Here is a 16,681-nt window from a genome sequence, read left to right as displayed (position 1 = left end):
AACTTCCCAAACCATAATGAAAAACTTCTGCAAATCAAAGAAAATGGTTTGAAGATATTTTTTTTTGGCAATTTTATTTTAATGGAGTTTTGTGTAGGTATTTATGTTTACAATTTTAACCATAACTCGAAGCAGAGAGTGGTTAATTGATTAATAGTTGTAAATACTCATATCATGTGATACGCATAAATAATTTTTTAATATTTCAATAATCTTCTCAGTTAATTTTTTTTTTAATCAACCATTTTACATTTAAATGTATGGCTATCCAACTAAATTTATATTGTCAGCCATGCATAATTTTTGAATATAATGATTTATATTGTTGCTTTAAAGTTTACAGTAAATAATACCTATGTAGTATACTAGTATGTACCTATACATACGTCATGGGCTCAGAACCAGAAGGCGCTTACTTGTTTTTGTTCTTGAAAATCGGTTTTCTTTATACATTATGTAGGTTTAGATACTAATACTCTATAATTCAAAATTACAGACAACCATGTATACTTGCATTATAAAGAGTCGTGTAGAAGTATAATAGGTTCTAAATCAACACAACTTACAAATTTGTTATTTAATATATGTACTAAGTACTTACTACTTAGTGATCTAAACAGAACCTTTCGATTTTGAACTACCTACCTATTTAAAATCAATATGTTCTATTTGTACGAAGAAAATATTCTAAAAGTAAGAGTACTTTCATATTATTATTTTGATTTTAATACCACGTCACATCTGCAATTGTTTCTTGAACATAATGTGTTATTTTAGTTTGATTAGAACAAACCCAAATTACTAGATTTCACGTGGAACAATTTTGAAAAATTTTTGATTTAACAATCTTATAAATAATTCATTACTTTAGAAGATATAACAATTTGAAGTTTAAAATTGCTCTCTTGAACAATTTTATATTTGAGACACTTAGCAGTTAGTACGGTTTATCAAGGAGTTATTTCGAAGAATAACCAACAACTGCGAGCTGGTGATGCCTGGCAATGCTTAATTTGTGTATATCATAGGTATTATTTATATTTATCAGTTTTAAACCAATAGTATAATGGTTTAATTTTTTAAATAAAAATTTTTAATTATTCGTCGATTTAAATATTATGATTTATAACCATTTAATATTATTATTAAGTTGTCATTAATTGTAGTGGGTCGATTATTCATGTAGCTATATCGTTTAATTAGATTTAGTTAACTAACATAAAAAACTGTTAAAAATAGGAAATTTACTCGGATCTGGCAGCAATAATGCGTGAAAACGAAAAATTCACTAAACGAATGCCAAAAATGTGTTAGACTGTAACAGTAGTGTTCATGACAAGAAATAGGTAATATTTTATGATAATTACCAACACCCATTTGTTATTTTTCCGCACTTCACGAGGCAATTTCAATAAAACAAACAGGTGTTTTGTTGTAGGTATAATTTATTTAAAAAAAATATATATATTAAAAAAATAAAGTCAGTTGACTGGAATAAAAAAAAATATGAAATGATTGGTTTATTACTCTTACACACGGTATGAGTAATGTGTACGTTCAACACAAAATAGTGTTACACCCGTTTTTCAGTTCGTATAGTATATTATTACACTAACGCTGCTTTTTAGTTTAATGCTATCATTACAACGATACGTTTAATAGTTCTATTTGTTTACTTTTATAATTAAATATAGGTAATAAGATAGGTTTTTTTTAAATGAATTCCCCTAAACATAGTACGGAATACATTTCTGCTATTAATGTTAAACAAACCAGCGATGAAGTCTACAAATTCAATTTCAGCACAAACGACGGAGAAAAAAAGTAATCTTCTGCATTTTATTCCGTGTATTTTTTTATATCCGAGTACAAATAATAAACACTCAACAGTGAAATTTTAATGAAGAGTATTACCTACTGTATTAGCATGTTATAAAGGTATTTCGTTGTTTAAAACTTGTAAAATATAACTTATAATTTTTACAAGCCGTATACATTATATTTTTGAAATTTATAACAATATATTATTGTATTGTTTCGTAAAAATTTGAATTTAACTTAAAATATTTATTTTTAACACGAGAAGTTTTTAAAATTTAATTTTGTTCTTATAAATTATAATAATATTATTAGTGAAACTAGTTATATAGCAGCATAGTTAGATACATATTAATGTCTACGAGTTTACCAAAATATTTTTGGATTTTTGTTTTGTTTGACATCTCGCATTTGGGCTTACAAATTATTTTAATCAATGATGATTATCAACTATTTGTTATTAAATATATGTGACTATGTGAGTAAAAAATAAGTAATTTTAATGCAATGTTCTATGGTCATAGAAATACGAATCTTAACCACCAAGATTTTATGTTATTATTGGGCTTGAAAATAATAAAATCGGCTATGCTTAGTACTAGCATATTATTATATATCTGATTTATAGTATAAATCATAACATGTAATAAAATATTATCCATTTAAGTCGTTTTACACGTGACATTTTAATGATTATTGTTTACCTGCCAACTGAAATATCGCTAAAATGCAATTAAAAAAATAATTAAATATGTTTGTTTCTTTAATTTTTAATGACAATTCAAATTTTTTATGCATGCAGGTACCAACAAAATAATCAACTTAATTTGTTGAAGGTTTACAACTCTTGAGTTTTCAGGTTGTGATTTTTTTCTGAAAATCTTTATGTTCGAATCACAACTATGGTTCCACTAAAATTAATTAATAGTTTTGGTTAAAATAATTTGAATACATTTTATTTAACCTAAAAATATCAAACCATAATCTAATATAATTGATCACATATTTTTAAATTTTGAATCAAAAATCTAATGACTACCAAGTATATAAACAGTAAACACAATCATAATAAAGTACAAATATATTAATTTTTAGGATAGCTAAATTTTAGATGAATAAATAAGTATTTATTTCAATTAATTTAGTTAAAACTATTGAAATATTAAAAAAAACACTAAATAGTCTTTAATATAAAAAATAATTAAGTAAGTTTATTTGCTGTTGGTACAAATGCGTGCTTAATCAAAAAAAAATTGTCGAAAATAAAGAAACATGCATTTTAAAATTTATTTGGTTATTCTATTTTATCAATCCATAGATTCATTAAAAAACCATTAGTACAACGACATATAAGATGTACCCTATATAATATAGGTAGGTAGGTACATATCATGTAATGAGTGTGCACCTGTGGACGTAGGTACACGATATCGTTATAACAATATTATGTTAAAATGAAAATTAATGAATTATACGAAAAGTGTCGAGTCCACATTAACTATCTGATATTACTAGCTATTATAGTCCTCACGAACTGATATAAACACATATTTATTTTATTTAATGAAAATGAAATGAAACGTACTAGCCGTCATGTGCATTGTGTTTGTAAATTAATGAATTATTACTCTAATAGTTAGGTACATTATAATATATTAATGACAATTTTATGATAAATAAAACACCATTATACTTTTGTATATACTTTTTTGGTAAATGCTTATAATATACACATTTTAACAAATTATTATTTGTTTATCATTATTATTGTTGTCATTTGATGATGGTGAAATTCTATTAAACTCGTTTTAATAATAAAAAAAAATTTATAGTTATGGATAGGCATTTAAACATAAAAATTAACTTAAAATATATTATTTTAAAATCATAATATAAGATATCAATAATATAATATTAAAAATTTGCCATTCATAAAACTGAGAAGCAATATTAATTTTTTTATGGCAATTAAAAAAAAAAATATAATTTTATGTTCATACGATTATTAAAATAAGATTTAGTACATATTTATGCTTGTTTTTAATAGAAATGTCTCAAAAATAATACATTCTGGTACATTCAATTACGTATTTTAAAATAAACTAGTTAGGTATTAATTTTTTTTTAATTTTATGTAGGTACCTAGGCGTATATAGATTTGTTTTCACCAATGAAAAAGAAAAGTGTTGGGCATTTTTTACTTTTGACCACCTTAAAGCTACAACTATAGATTCCCCTTTTTATACCAGAAGATAAATTTAAGTTTGAAAATCAAAGGATTTTTAAGATGATGTTATAAGTACATGATTCATATTCAAATATTCATTTATTTTAGGTATATATTTTAATTATTACCTTATACCTAATTTATAAAATAACTTAATATAATTATATAAAAAATATACATATATGTATATATTAAAACATATTTGATGGATCGACATAATATTTGATATTCCATTTTTGGGATAGTTAGTTAATGTAGATAATAAAATTTTAAATTTAATATTGATCAAACATTATATAAGTAAGAATAACACAAGATAAGTATTTAACTTTTCATCCAAGTACCTACAGCGAAAATATGAAAATAATATTCCCTTTTCAAACATCATACCCTTATTATAATATATTTACAAACTCACGTATATGACTGTCGACCACGACACAATCGAACTGTATCTAACGTGAGGTTATGTAGTAAGTTAACACTTAATATTTTTTATCTTTTTAAACAATCTCATTTAAATTGTAATATTAGTGGTTTATCAATATTATAAACATGATCAGTGATTAAGTCATATAAAGGATATTTATTTGATTAGGTAGTTCAAAATAATTCAGCGGTATTAATTCGTTGGTTGCCACTTTTTAGTAACATTATCAATATCAAATTTTTTGCCCCTGATTTTTTCAATTGCTAAAATGATTAAATTTAATATAGAGTAATAGTGAGTTTAAAAATTAAAAAATATTTTCCAAAAATCATTTTTGATAAGTTATAACAAGAAAAGATCCTTTCATAGTTTCACATCTAGTAGAGGACGTAGGAATTTTAATTGAAATTGTATATTTTAATCATTAATATTTTCATTATTGACCTGTTTAATAACCACATAAATTATTAATATAGGACATTTGGCCTCCCCAGGAGTTACAAGACGTTATTTAGTCATAGTTTACTTATATTATTTAGACATTAAATTTGACTGATGAAAATTATATTGTAGGCGATGGATTTAAATTTAATAATTTAAATTATAGGTACTGAAACTTTAAGTGTTATAAAAAAGATTGAAATTTTAAATAAAAAATAAGCGATTTAAGATACTGGTGGACCAAAAAGTCCTAGCCTAATAATTAACTGGGACGAAACGTCCGTGGACTGGTTTTTTTTGACGAGGGTGAAACGACTGGGATGAATCTTCTACGATTCGTTAGAGTGATAGAGAATAATCTTATGTTATATATTATTGTATCGCCTTGAGATATATGTTTAAGATTGATGTAGTTGAACATTAGTCATTACGTATAATAAAACAATAATAATATGACTTTTGACAATAGGAGGTTTGATTATTAGTTTTTAAAATATGAACATAAATTCATCATTTTATTGTACCAAACCTTCATAGTTCGATTGCCATATATTTTATTTTAAAAGAACTGTCGTTCATTGAAAAAATACTTTGTGTAAAGTGTGTTATGAAAATTCATAGGTAGGTACCACATTTATATTGATAGGCACTAGGCAGAGTCAACAAAAACAACATTTTAAAAGTGTTAAATTGTGAGAGTTAGTTTGGTGTTTTAATATTATCGTAGAATATACAAATTAATTATTAAAATCTTTGTAATTGGTTTTATCGTACCTACATGATATTAAAATGTCCGTTATTATAGGTAATACATTTTAAAAGCAATCTCTCGTATTATACAGAAAAAATGATTTATTATGTTTATATGTTACGTTTTGTTTTATCTACGTTTTAGTCAAGGGCGTATTCAGCTCTTCTTCCAGGGGGGGGGGGGGTGTACTTTAATTTTGATTGTTTTAGTAGTTTTCAGTAATTGCACAATAATTAGACCTAAATTGCCACATGCCCACGTTACTTAAAAAAAAAAATATTGTAATATTACAATCACGCGGCGTTTTAGCTAGGCAATTTAGCTACACCACATGTGTCAATTTTTCCAACATTTTTTCACCACATAAAGAAATTACCATAATATTATATTTCAAAACGATTATTTGTCAGTTATGACGGTTGAGTGTGAAGTCACCTTTTTACTTTATCAAGTTTCATGTTGACGTGTAATCCATTGTAATCACGTCGTATAATATGGTATAATGGTCACGTTGTCGTTTCAGCTCCTGGTGGTATATATTCTGCCTGAAATGCCGTCAGAAGGAAGTGGGACCCGGATGGGAACCGGGATGTTGGCCGAAGACCTGTCCACATCCGTATTGCCCTTCGTTCCGGCACGTGGCCCGGATCCTGGCGCTACTCATCACCGTCACACTGTGCTGGGGTGTGGTGCTGGCCGTGATGGGTTCGGCCGCCAAACCGGGTGGACAGTTGTTTAGCATCGCCGTGCTAGTGGTGTTTGCTTACCTGGGCGGATGGGTGTTTCGCATGCTCACCTTGCCCGCACTCGTCGGTATGCTTCTGGTCGGAATTATCTACAAGAACGTCGGCCTCATCGAAGTAGATGAACACTACAAGGAATTTGTGTCCATCTTGAGGTACGTGTCTAAAAAAATGAGGGCCCGCTCAAATTGGTTCTGGTGTGGACCCTCGAATCACCCTACATTGATTTATTGTTGTTGTGTGCGATGAGTTCGTAATGGAATGTGATAGCCCATTTTCACAAAATTATCTGTATAAAAACGGTTAAAACTATTTGGAACATGCCAAAGAGTACAAGTACAATATTATTTTAAAACACATAAAAAGGTTAAATAGAAAAAAAAGGTTGTAGGTAGGAATTAACTAAACAAACATGTCATTACATTATATTATATATTTACTAATCAGTAATCATTTCTAAATCTCATAGTCAACATTTTTAATTTAAAACAAGGGGCCGTAATACATTTTTTAGTATAAAAATTATCATGTAATAATAATTATTTTTATTTTAGTATTATTTATAATCAGAGATTAAAAACTTTTTCATATTTTTGTTAACTAAAAAATTAAATATCGTTAATAAAAAAAGTCGCAAACTCGCAACCCATACACCACTATATTAAGACCACGTACAATACCGTTTAATGTTTTTACTGCCGACAGGCGGACACGTATCAGGTTATCAGTTATTTTTATAATGTAGGTACCAGCTATAATGTATAATATAATAACATGGCTAATATATAGGGTTGCGAGGGGCAGAGTTTCAGTGGGCACATTTATTTAATATTATGGTTGGGATCAAGCCACTCCTCATTCCCGTCTGCAAGGACGGAGCCAATTACGCCACTGGGTTCGGTTGTGATGATTTTTTTTGTTCACCACCCAAACTCACCGTTGAAGTTTTACGTCTTATTCCTTGACCAATAGTTATATGCAACCCTTGTGTAAAATAAAAAACATACGTGTGGATTGCAAGTTTGAATTTTTTTTTCAGAAAAATAGCGTTAGTGGTAATATTCACGAGAGCGGGTTTGGACTTGGACCCAGTAGCGTTGAAAAAACTATACTGTAGAGTGTTGTTCCTTGCTCTCATTCCGTGGTGTACCGAAGCAGCTGTAATCGCGGTGACTGTTCACTATCTATTGAGTTTACCGTGGAAATTCGCTATACTTTGCGGGTGAGTATCGTATAATATTATAATTATGAGTTATTATTCAACTAAATATTTCTATTCTATGCATACCTAACGATTTTCATGTAATAACACAGTAATCGTATACCAATCGTAATATCTATATTATAACACGACTTTTGGCACCTGCCCACTGTCGCAGATCGATTATCGCTGCTGTGGCTCCAGCTGTAGTAGTCCCTTGCCTATTTCGATTGAGAACGAAGGGTTATGGTGTGGCCAAAGGGATCCCGACGTTGATCATAGCAGTCGCTGGGATCGATGACGCCGCATCCGTCATAGCTTTTGGAGTTGGCACCAAAATTATTTTTGGAAAAAGTACGTACACCTATAAAATGTTTGCGATAAACATAATAATAAACTAAATTAACTACAATATTCTTCTTCAAAGTAAGAACCAAATTTAATTCATAATATATTTAAATTAAATATAATATTCCTTTGATGTAGGTAGCTGCTTGGATTATATGTTTCAGGTCATTTTATAGTCATATTTTTTATACATATTATTTTTGTAGTAAAAATGTAAAATATTACCATTTGAATATTAAATTAAATTTAGCCATTGCTAATGGTATGTCGTATGTGTATACCGTGTGTCTGCAGTATAATCCTATTTTGTTTATAGTTTCAAATTCCATGCTATTTAAGTAAACTCATAATTTATGTTCTGTCATTTAAAATGTTATTTTTGTACCAAAATAAAACTGTGCTATAGTTTTTTGCTGGTTATTTTTATATGCTATTACCTAATAAATCTTTATGTCTTTCAGATCCAGTTACTTATGATTTAATGTTAAGTCCACTATCAATAGCAGTTGGAATATTGTACGGTGTAGTTTGGGGTTTTATTGTTAAATATGTTCCAGAACGAACTGATGTAAGTATTATTGCAAAATATATTAATAAAAATAATATTTTAGTAATTGAGTAGGGTTTTAGACCTACGGAGTATAAAACATTTTAAATGATTTTATTTTTGTAATATTTCTCCCTTGTGACGTATTTAAATGTTATTACTTATATTAATATAAATATAAGACATCAAGACAAGTATAGTTGTTAAAAATACTATATATGGTAATTTTTATAATACTTAAATTAGGTAAACTACGTTTTGTTTTGTATCAATCAATAATATGTTATTTTAACATAGCACAATTAACTGATATTGTGCACTTCGTCTCCCGTAAAAAATGACAATTTAAAAAAAAAAATTGTAATTGTTTTGGTGCAACTCAGCTTCCCTGGTAGGCAATTCGGCTAGGTAGGTACGTCGGATCGTGGACAATGTGCAACAGTATATCAAGTAGGCAATGTCCGAAAATTTGATTTGATGGATGCTTGTACCTGATCCGCATCAAAATAACTAACAAAAACCAATAAAATAACAAATACTAATTTGAAATTTCTACTAATTATTTCTCCTATAGCCAAAAGCAACCATTTATAAACAAAAATTTTCACCTTAAATCTCAAAAAATCTCAAAGTTTCAGCATCTCCCTGGGTGGACCTATCAAGTCCAACTATAAATCTAAATCATCCCGTTAACCACTCAAACACACACAAAAAATGTCCTTTCGTCCAGCCATTTAGGAATGCATAAAGGACACACACACACACACACACACACACACACACACACACACACACACACACACACACACACACACACACACACACACACACATACATACATACAAACAAAGATATTCATTTTTATATATTTAGATAATAAAACTAGTACTAAATTAAGTTTTCCTTGACGAATTAATACATATTTTATCGTCTGTAATTGTTGTTATGTCTGTATAGCCTTACGTGGTACCACTGCGCATTTTAATGTTGACTGGAGGTGGATTATTAGCTGTATTGGGTTTTGAAATTGTACATTTAGAAGGCGCAGGTCCATTAGCTGTGATCATCTCATCGTTCACATCAATTTATTTTTGGACTAAACAAGGATGGAATATTGAAGATGTATGTTAATGGTTAAGTATAAATAATAGTTTTGAAATAACATAGATCTAAAAATTAATGTTTATTTAAAACAATTTTTATTGAGTAATAATATTGGTTTAGAAAAATTATACGAAAAATGAATATTGGTAAATTTATTTATAGTAACAAGCCACAATAGGTTGTTATTATACTGATAATATAATATAGAAAATTTGGAATTACATTTTTAGAATATTATACAAAAAACAGAAAAACATTATTAATTAATACCTAATTAAAAATAAATAATTTATTATCGATATAAAGTATAAACTGTTAAAAGTTACGTGTTTTTCCTACTATACTATATATGTTACTTAATTATTGCAATTATTAGATTATCTTATTATAATATAGATTCCGAGCGAAGCGATAAATGTATTAGTTTTAGAATGATGTGTGTTTTTTATATATTATGTAAGTATAAGTACTGTCAATTTGCTCCTGCATAGTGAATGGTAGTGCAATAATTTTTGAACTTTCCACAAATTTAGTATTATTTCATTTAATATTTTTGAAACAAATTTTGTTTTATCAATCATAGCTACATGCACATGGATAATGTTAGTCAATTACTTGGTTCAGAACGTAGATACTTAAGGTTATGTTTCTTAGGTACCCTAATTTGCAAAATCCAATAGCTTATGATAACTAAACGCAAACGGTTTAATCGATGTAGATGCGTAATGTCAAGTAGTTGCTTTATCATAACGACTTGATGTTTGTGTCATACAAGTTATTTGTACAAGATGTGGCCGTTATCAGGATTTATAATGAGATTTTTTTTAAGTTAGGCAATTTATATCATTGTAATACTTGTACAATATTAATTAACGTGATAATGTTTTCGATTGATCCTATACTAGAACCCAGTGGCCACGGCTTTTGAAATATTTTGGATGATTTTCGAACCAATACTGTTTGGATTGACAGGCACACAAATTATACTCAATGAACTTGACCTGGCATTCGTAACGGCAATTGTTATGTGTGTCGTCATCGCTTTTGTGGTACGTAAAAATAAAAGTGGTCGTCGACCATGTATTTATATTGGTTATTTCAACTAATATTAATACCTACCTAATGTTCAAAAATTAAAATTGAATGTGACACATGAGTTTTTACCGTGCCATTCAACGTAATAAATAACAATAATACTATTATTATTATTTGTGTTCTATATTATACACACTATGCGAAATCGGGCCAAATAAATTATAATTCATGGTATTTCATTATTCATTTTAGTCACGGATTTTAATAACGATCATAGCAGCGTCCGGGAGTTCTCTGAATTTTAAAGAAAAACTGTTTATCGCATTATCGTGGATGGCCAAAGCATCTGTTCAAGTAAATAATGATTTATTTTATTCTTATAGTGTTGATCTAATATTAGTCTGCCGAGCCGAGATTAGCAATTAAAAAACAAACTAAATTATTTCCAAAAGCTAAAAAGTATAAACATCCTCGAATCATAAAATTGTACCAAAATATAATCAACTATATTTTGTATTCGCCGTTTGTCTTGTCGTTATGTCGTCCTCGGTTTAATTATTAGATCGGATCCACAATAATTAACTGTCTTATATTTTTCTTGAAAAACGCTCGCGGTATCGTTTTCAGGCTGCTCTGGGTCCGGCCGTACTGGAGGTTGCTAGGAGCAATAATCAAGACGAAGAATACTCCAAGACGATCGTGATGGTGTGCATCATCTCCATCTTGTTGACTGCCCCTGCGGGTGCGATCATCGTCTCGCTGTCCGGCCCCAAGCTGCTGACCAAGGCCAAGCCCAGCAACGAACAGTGGCGTCGTGGGCCCAGACCGTCGATCCGCGATATCACGCTGAACAGCGAGGACGAGGATAACGGCACCAGCGTAAGCAACGATCAGGGGCAGGAATGCGACGGGGTGAAAGCGGACTGCACGGCCGAGGTCCAGAGCGAAAAGATTTGAGTGTACCACGGTCATAGGAATAACACTGAAAAAAATTCATCATCACGTCATGTTATACAACACAATATATTGTATTGTAATATAATATACAGGGTGATTCACCAAGCACGCTCAACAATGAATTTCAAGTTCTAATTTTTGCAAATTTTAAATATACTTAAATATCATATATTAAAATTCTTGAGATTTTTTTGTAATACTTAAGGAGTATCCTGTGGCAATACAAGTTTCTATTTTAAGAACCCTGATTTCTACTGTAAATTATTAAGGTAATCTTCATTTTCCTAATTCAAAATTCGAACGAATAATTTCTCATTTATTTAAATGTACCTATATAATAAGGATAATATTCCTTAAAAAAGGTTTTGCAAAAATATAAATTAGACGTAATTTTCAATTCAGAATTTATTATGCTTGGACCATTTTTAAAATGTTCAAATCACTAAGCCCGCAAATTTTCCAAACCTATCATCAACGATATTTTATCCTTGGTAAACAAAGTTAAGTAATTCAAAAACTACTCGTTTGAATTTTGATTTTGATACACTAATATTTTCGAAAAAAATATCCGCTAAATAATTCATAATGTAATATGGGGATGTCATTTGAAAAACAGAAGCTGTATAACTGTATAACTCTACCGGACTCCTTAAATAGAACAAAAATGTCAATAATTTGAAAATAATATGATCTTTGAGTATACTTACTTGAAATTTCCAAAACTCAGATTTTATATAGCTACATTATCGAAGAAAAAAAGGGGCGAGTACCTAACCTTGGTGAATCATCTTGCTGTATAATATGTGGCAGTAGGTGAATCTCGATTTCCGATTTCCTGATCGGACAATTTTGTTTTTGTTTTGATTTTTATAATTCCTCTTTATTAAATCCATATTATAATATTCTGTTACGATGATTCATATTTTATAGACGGGTTATAGATTATAGTTATATTCATTATGCGATGGTTTTAAATTTAAATGTTTTATATTTTTATGTGATAATAATTATTTATGTCCATTATAATATTACGCCCCGCTACGCAGCGCAAAGCGGTCCAATTCGCGTAATACTGGACAATATAGAGTAGTTACCTACCCTTAATCTTTCCTCCATTTCATGAAATACTGAAATTGTTCACTTCTTCGTTATTTTAAATGTTAATACTTTTAAGTTAATAGGAGGTATTTAATTAATAATTAGTGTTTGTTAATTTATTTCACTAGAATAAAGAAAAAAAATTGTGTCTTAAAAAAAATTATTATATTTGTTAGGTATCTATACTTATGATTGTGTTAGTTACTAGTTAGGTTTCACCTTATTTGATATTGAACAACTCAATATTGTATATAATAAACAAATCCACAACTCCACAACTCCACTATTTAATATGTTTACCTATATATGTTACGGTGGTAAATTACGTCAATAGAAAAATAAAGCTATTAGAGTTACTGACTAAATACATGTACCTATTTATAATTATATTTATATATATTTATACGACCCTTCACGAAACACAAGTTCTAATTTTTAAGTTTCTATATTGTAAAACTTATAACACTTTTTTTTTTTATAGCATTTTACTTGAATATTATATTTCTGTGAGCGTCATATTATGTAGGTACCTACTTAATTACTAGATAGTCATTGAAATATTTATTAAATTTAATTAACTTGATTGAGTTTACCTATGTCAACTTTTGACGAAACTACGTCGAGCCACTCGACTCCAGAAATAACTTAATATTACGTACGTTATCTCGCTCCCTTTAATTTGACTTTTACAATTTTCTTTATGTCAATAATTAGTACACAATTCCTGTGAATTTCCTGACCAGGTTTTTACAATTCCTGTTCTAACGGTTTTCTCGGAGAGTCGCTCTAAAAGTTGATATGGAAAAAATATTACTATAACTCAGTTAAAAACAAATTACCTAATTCGTTTTTTTTTTTATTACCCAAGTCACACATTAGAGCATTACTCATTATTAATCGAATATTTCTCAATTTTTTAAATAACCAACCTTTTTGTTTTTTAGTTTGTTAGTTAATTAGTTCATCCTATATCCCTGCTGTTTCTTCTCATTACACACTATAAATTATAATGGCTAAGTTTGTGTCCACAAAAGTATTAAACAAGAATTATGTATTTATATTTACTTATGCTTAAAATCATGGTGTCTACTGCTTAATTAAATCAAAAAATATTTAACTAACTTATAACTTTAACCAGATTTGTATAATACATACATTTTTGATTAGGTAGGAGTCTATTATCTTTAAAATGAACCGAAAAAGGTAAAGTAATTACAATCGACAATAGTTCTATTATATCAATAGGTACTCTTTATAATTGTTTGTAGCATATAAGCATTGCAAGAAAAACAGAGTTCACACTATCTGATCATTCTGACCGTATTAAGATCTATACACTTGTCCAACTCTTTTGTCACGTTTACTCAAAGGTGGGCAAGTTAATGAAAATAATTAACTCAAGTTAAGTTAAGTTAAGAGGACATAAGATCGATAAGTTAAAAGTTGACAGTTAACAAATTATAAATTTAACTCGATAAGTTAAAAGTTAATTTAGAAAAAATATTAACTTAACTCAGTTCTAAAAAAGTTAATCAATTTTTTTTAAAATTAGTATGTAAATCACATAAAGAGTGAATGTGTCTTTCTAGTTTCTAATTTATAAATTATAAAAAACAATTTTATTGAACTTTTTTCATAATGTACACTGTATACCCTTTTACTTTACTATTATTTACTAATTTAACAAATATATTTTTTTATATCTTATAGAAATTGAATGTCATAATACGTGAAGATGAGTACATAACCTTCATATACGTATATTTTAAGTTATATAACATTAAAACATAACAATTGTCAATTTGTAATTTAAAATTATTAATTTTATTAAAAACATTTATAATTGCAACTCGCATAATATATAATTTATAAATTAATAAAATATATTAATATATACAAAATTATGTTATCAAGATAAAGAACAGAAATGTTTGTGTTTTTGTATTGGATTATTTTTATTTTATACTGATATAGTAATATTTACGTATAAACGAAAAATTTTAATATGTTTTTAACTTGATGGATTTTTTAAAAATCAACTGAAAAAAGCTAAGTTATTTCAACTGTAAATTAAACTAGTTAAGTTCATATAAGTTTATTAGAAAATAAACTAACTAGTTGAGTTAAAAAGTTAAAAAAAAATTAACTTTTTAACTAGTTAATGCCCACCTTTGCGTGACTTATTCAATTTCAATTATAATCGAACATGATATATGTATAATATAATATAATATTTATGGTTGGTATAGTAAGTCACTAAAATTGTGTACAAAAATTATACATTTCTGTAATGGTGACAATTTTACAATATTTTTGCAAAATTAGCCTCAACGCAATATTATATAATATAGAATGATGTACCTAGGTAACTTTAAGGATATATATATAATTTAATAAATTTCCTGGTTTCAAAATTATAAGGAGCACAACATTAAAAATATTTGTCTTGAAAATTGTAGTTAAATTAAAATGTTATTGATGGTGTTTTATAAATTATAATAGACGTATACAAATTACAAGGTGATTCTTTTATCATGAAACACTCATTATTTCAAAAAGTTTTAATGTTTTTGAAAATATTTTTTTACATTGTTTCAAGTTGTTAAAAAAACCACGTTAATATTAAAGAATCATATTTTTAAATATTTTTTATCCTTATATTTTTTGAAGTTTTTCCTTTTTTGAACGACAACATAGAGTTTTAATTTCATATCCCAAAGTAGGATATTTTTCTAAGTATTTTGATACATAAAAATTGAATTTAGGACGAGGATCTTGTAAGGTATAAGTATTTAAAGTTTAGACAAGCGGAGTAGCGGACAAATATTTTGCGGGGTAATCCTGTACTACACCTCTCCGCCACTCGCAATTATAAAGCCGTAATTATAATATATTATTTTGAATTATGCATATTTTATTACATTTGATGTCTTTTTTTATTTAAGATAGTTGCAGGGAACCTTTTTTTTCTTGACCTTGTCTCCTATTTATTTTTCATTATACTGCGCTGTAAGCGACTCTTATTACTGGCCACTACTAATATTATACATATAGGTACATGATACTGTAATATATTATATTTCTACCTATCTTATTAATAAATACATAAAATGATTTGGAACCAATAACGATCATACATTGATATAAAAAATTAAAAACACAATTTAAAAATAAATTATTTACTTAACCTACATCATTATAAACTCAGATCACACAGAAGCAATGCTATTGCAACATACCGCAGCACATCAAAAGATAACACCCAAGAGCAATAATCACACACGGAAGCAGATAAACAGAACGCAATATCGAATGCACGGGCGCCAACGAATTAATGACTTCTACATAGGGGAACATACAATACTATCAGACTAAGAAAATTATTAAGACCGTAAAAAAAAACAACGATTGTGGTACCGGGCATCCGCCGAAACACCGAATGATGAAATTATCAGCCGTATATTCAATAACAAAGTAATAAAAACTAATTACACTATAAACACCATCTCACCGCCAATATCAAAGAAATGATACGAGCATACACCATATAATCTTCTACAACAAGAACATTAAGACAACACACACATCCGAATCTAAATATCTAGCCAGCACCTGGCATTTCATACTAAACGCAACAAAATTAATACACGGATGCCAACGGCAAAAATAAGTAAATTATTCAAATAACAAAATACTAAACTTATGAACTTACTTAAATATAACTACCCTACACGTCACACCTCTCGTTACACCCAAACTCAATCGCCATTCACACATACTCATTCCAACCAATGAACCACGAATTAAACATATGTATGTCCAGTCCCTCGCTCGTTATCTAGACTGCAGATATATTTTGGCAATCCAACGTCTGGGAGAAACAATGAATTGACAAGCAGTATTTGAAGTGGAGTTTATTATTTATTTTTATTTGATGTCGGTGTAACACACATTTCAATTATTTATGAAATTATTTAATTT

At 28.3% G+C, this 16,681-nt stretch overlaps 1 protein-coding gene across 2 annotated transcripts in view; it reads left to right on the top strand.

Moving 5' to 3' along the window:
• The window catches only part of LOC100167823 (sodium/hydrogen exchanger 9B1), a 23,568-nt gene extending 10,503 nt beyond the window's left edge, over nucleotides 1–13,065 (top strand). The window contains exons 1-9 of one of the 2 annotated variants that reach the window (XM_001946372.5): nucleotides 1,534–1,824; nucleotides 6,191–6,565; nucleotides 7,450–7,632; nucleotides 7,790–7,965; nucleotides 8,421–8,527; nucleotides 9,464–9,628; nucleotides 10,516–10,659; nucleotides 10,898–10,999; nucleotides 11,273–13,065. In XM_001946372.5, the coding sequence (XP_001946407.2) occupies nucleotides 1,718–1,824; nucleotides 6,191–6,565; nucleotides 7,450–7,632; nucleotides 7,790–7,965; nucleotides 8,421–8,527; nucleotides 9,464–9,628; nucleotides 10,516–10,659; nucleotides 10,898–10,999; nucleotides 11,273–11,602 (1,689 nt within the window). In that variant the 5' untranslated portion in view covers nucleotides 1,534–1,717 and the 3' untranslated portion in view covers nucleotides 11,603–13,065. Of the gene's footprint in view, nucleotides 1–1,533; nucleotides 1,825–6,190; nucleotides 6,566–7,449; nucleotides 7,633–7,789; nucleotides 7,966–8,420; nucleotides 8,528–9,463; nucleotides 9,629–10,515; nucleotides 10,660–10,897; nucleotides 11,000–11,272 lie in introns of those variants that run through there. The other variant, XM_016801800.2, reaches the window with a different exon arrangement.
• Nucleotides 13,066–16,681: the final 3,616 nt, after the last annotated feature.

The sequence above is a fragment of the Acyrthosiphon pisum genome, chromosome X (assembly GCF_005508785.2).
Source record: "Acyrthosiphon pisum isolate AL4f chromosome X, pea_aphid_22Mar2018_4r6ur, whole genome shotgun sequence".
Lineage (NCBI taxonomy): Eukaryota > Metazoa > Arthropoda > Insecta > Hemiptera > Aphididae > Acyrthosiphon > Acyrthosiphon pisum.
This window is presented reverse-complemented; position numbering and strand designations above follow the sequence as displayed.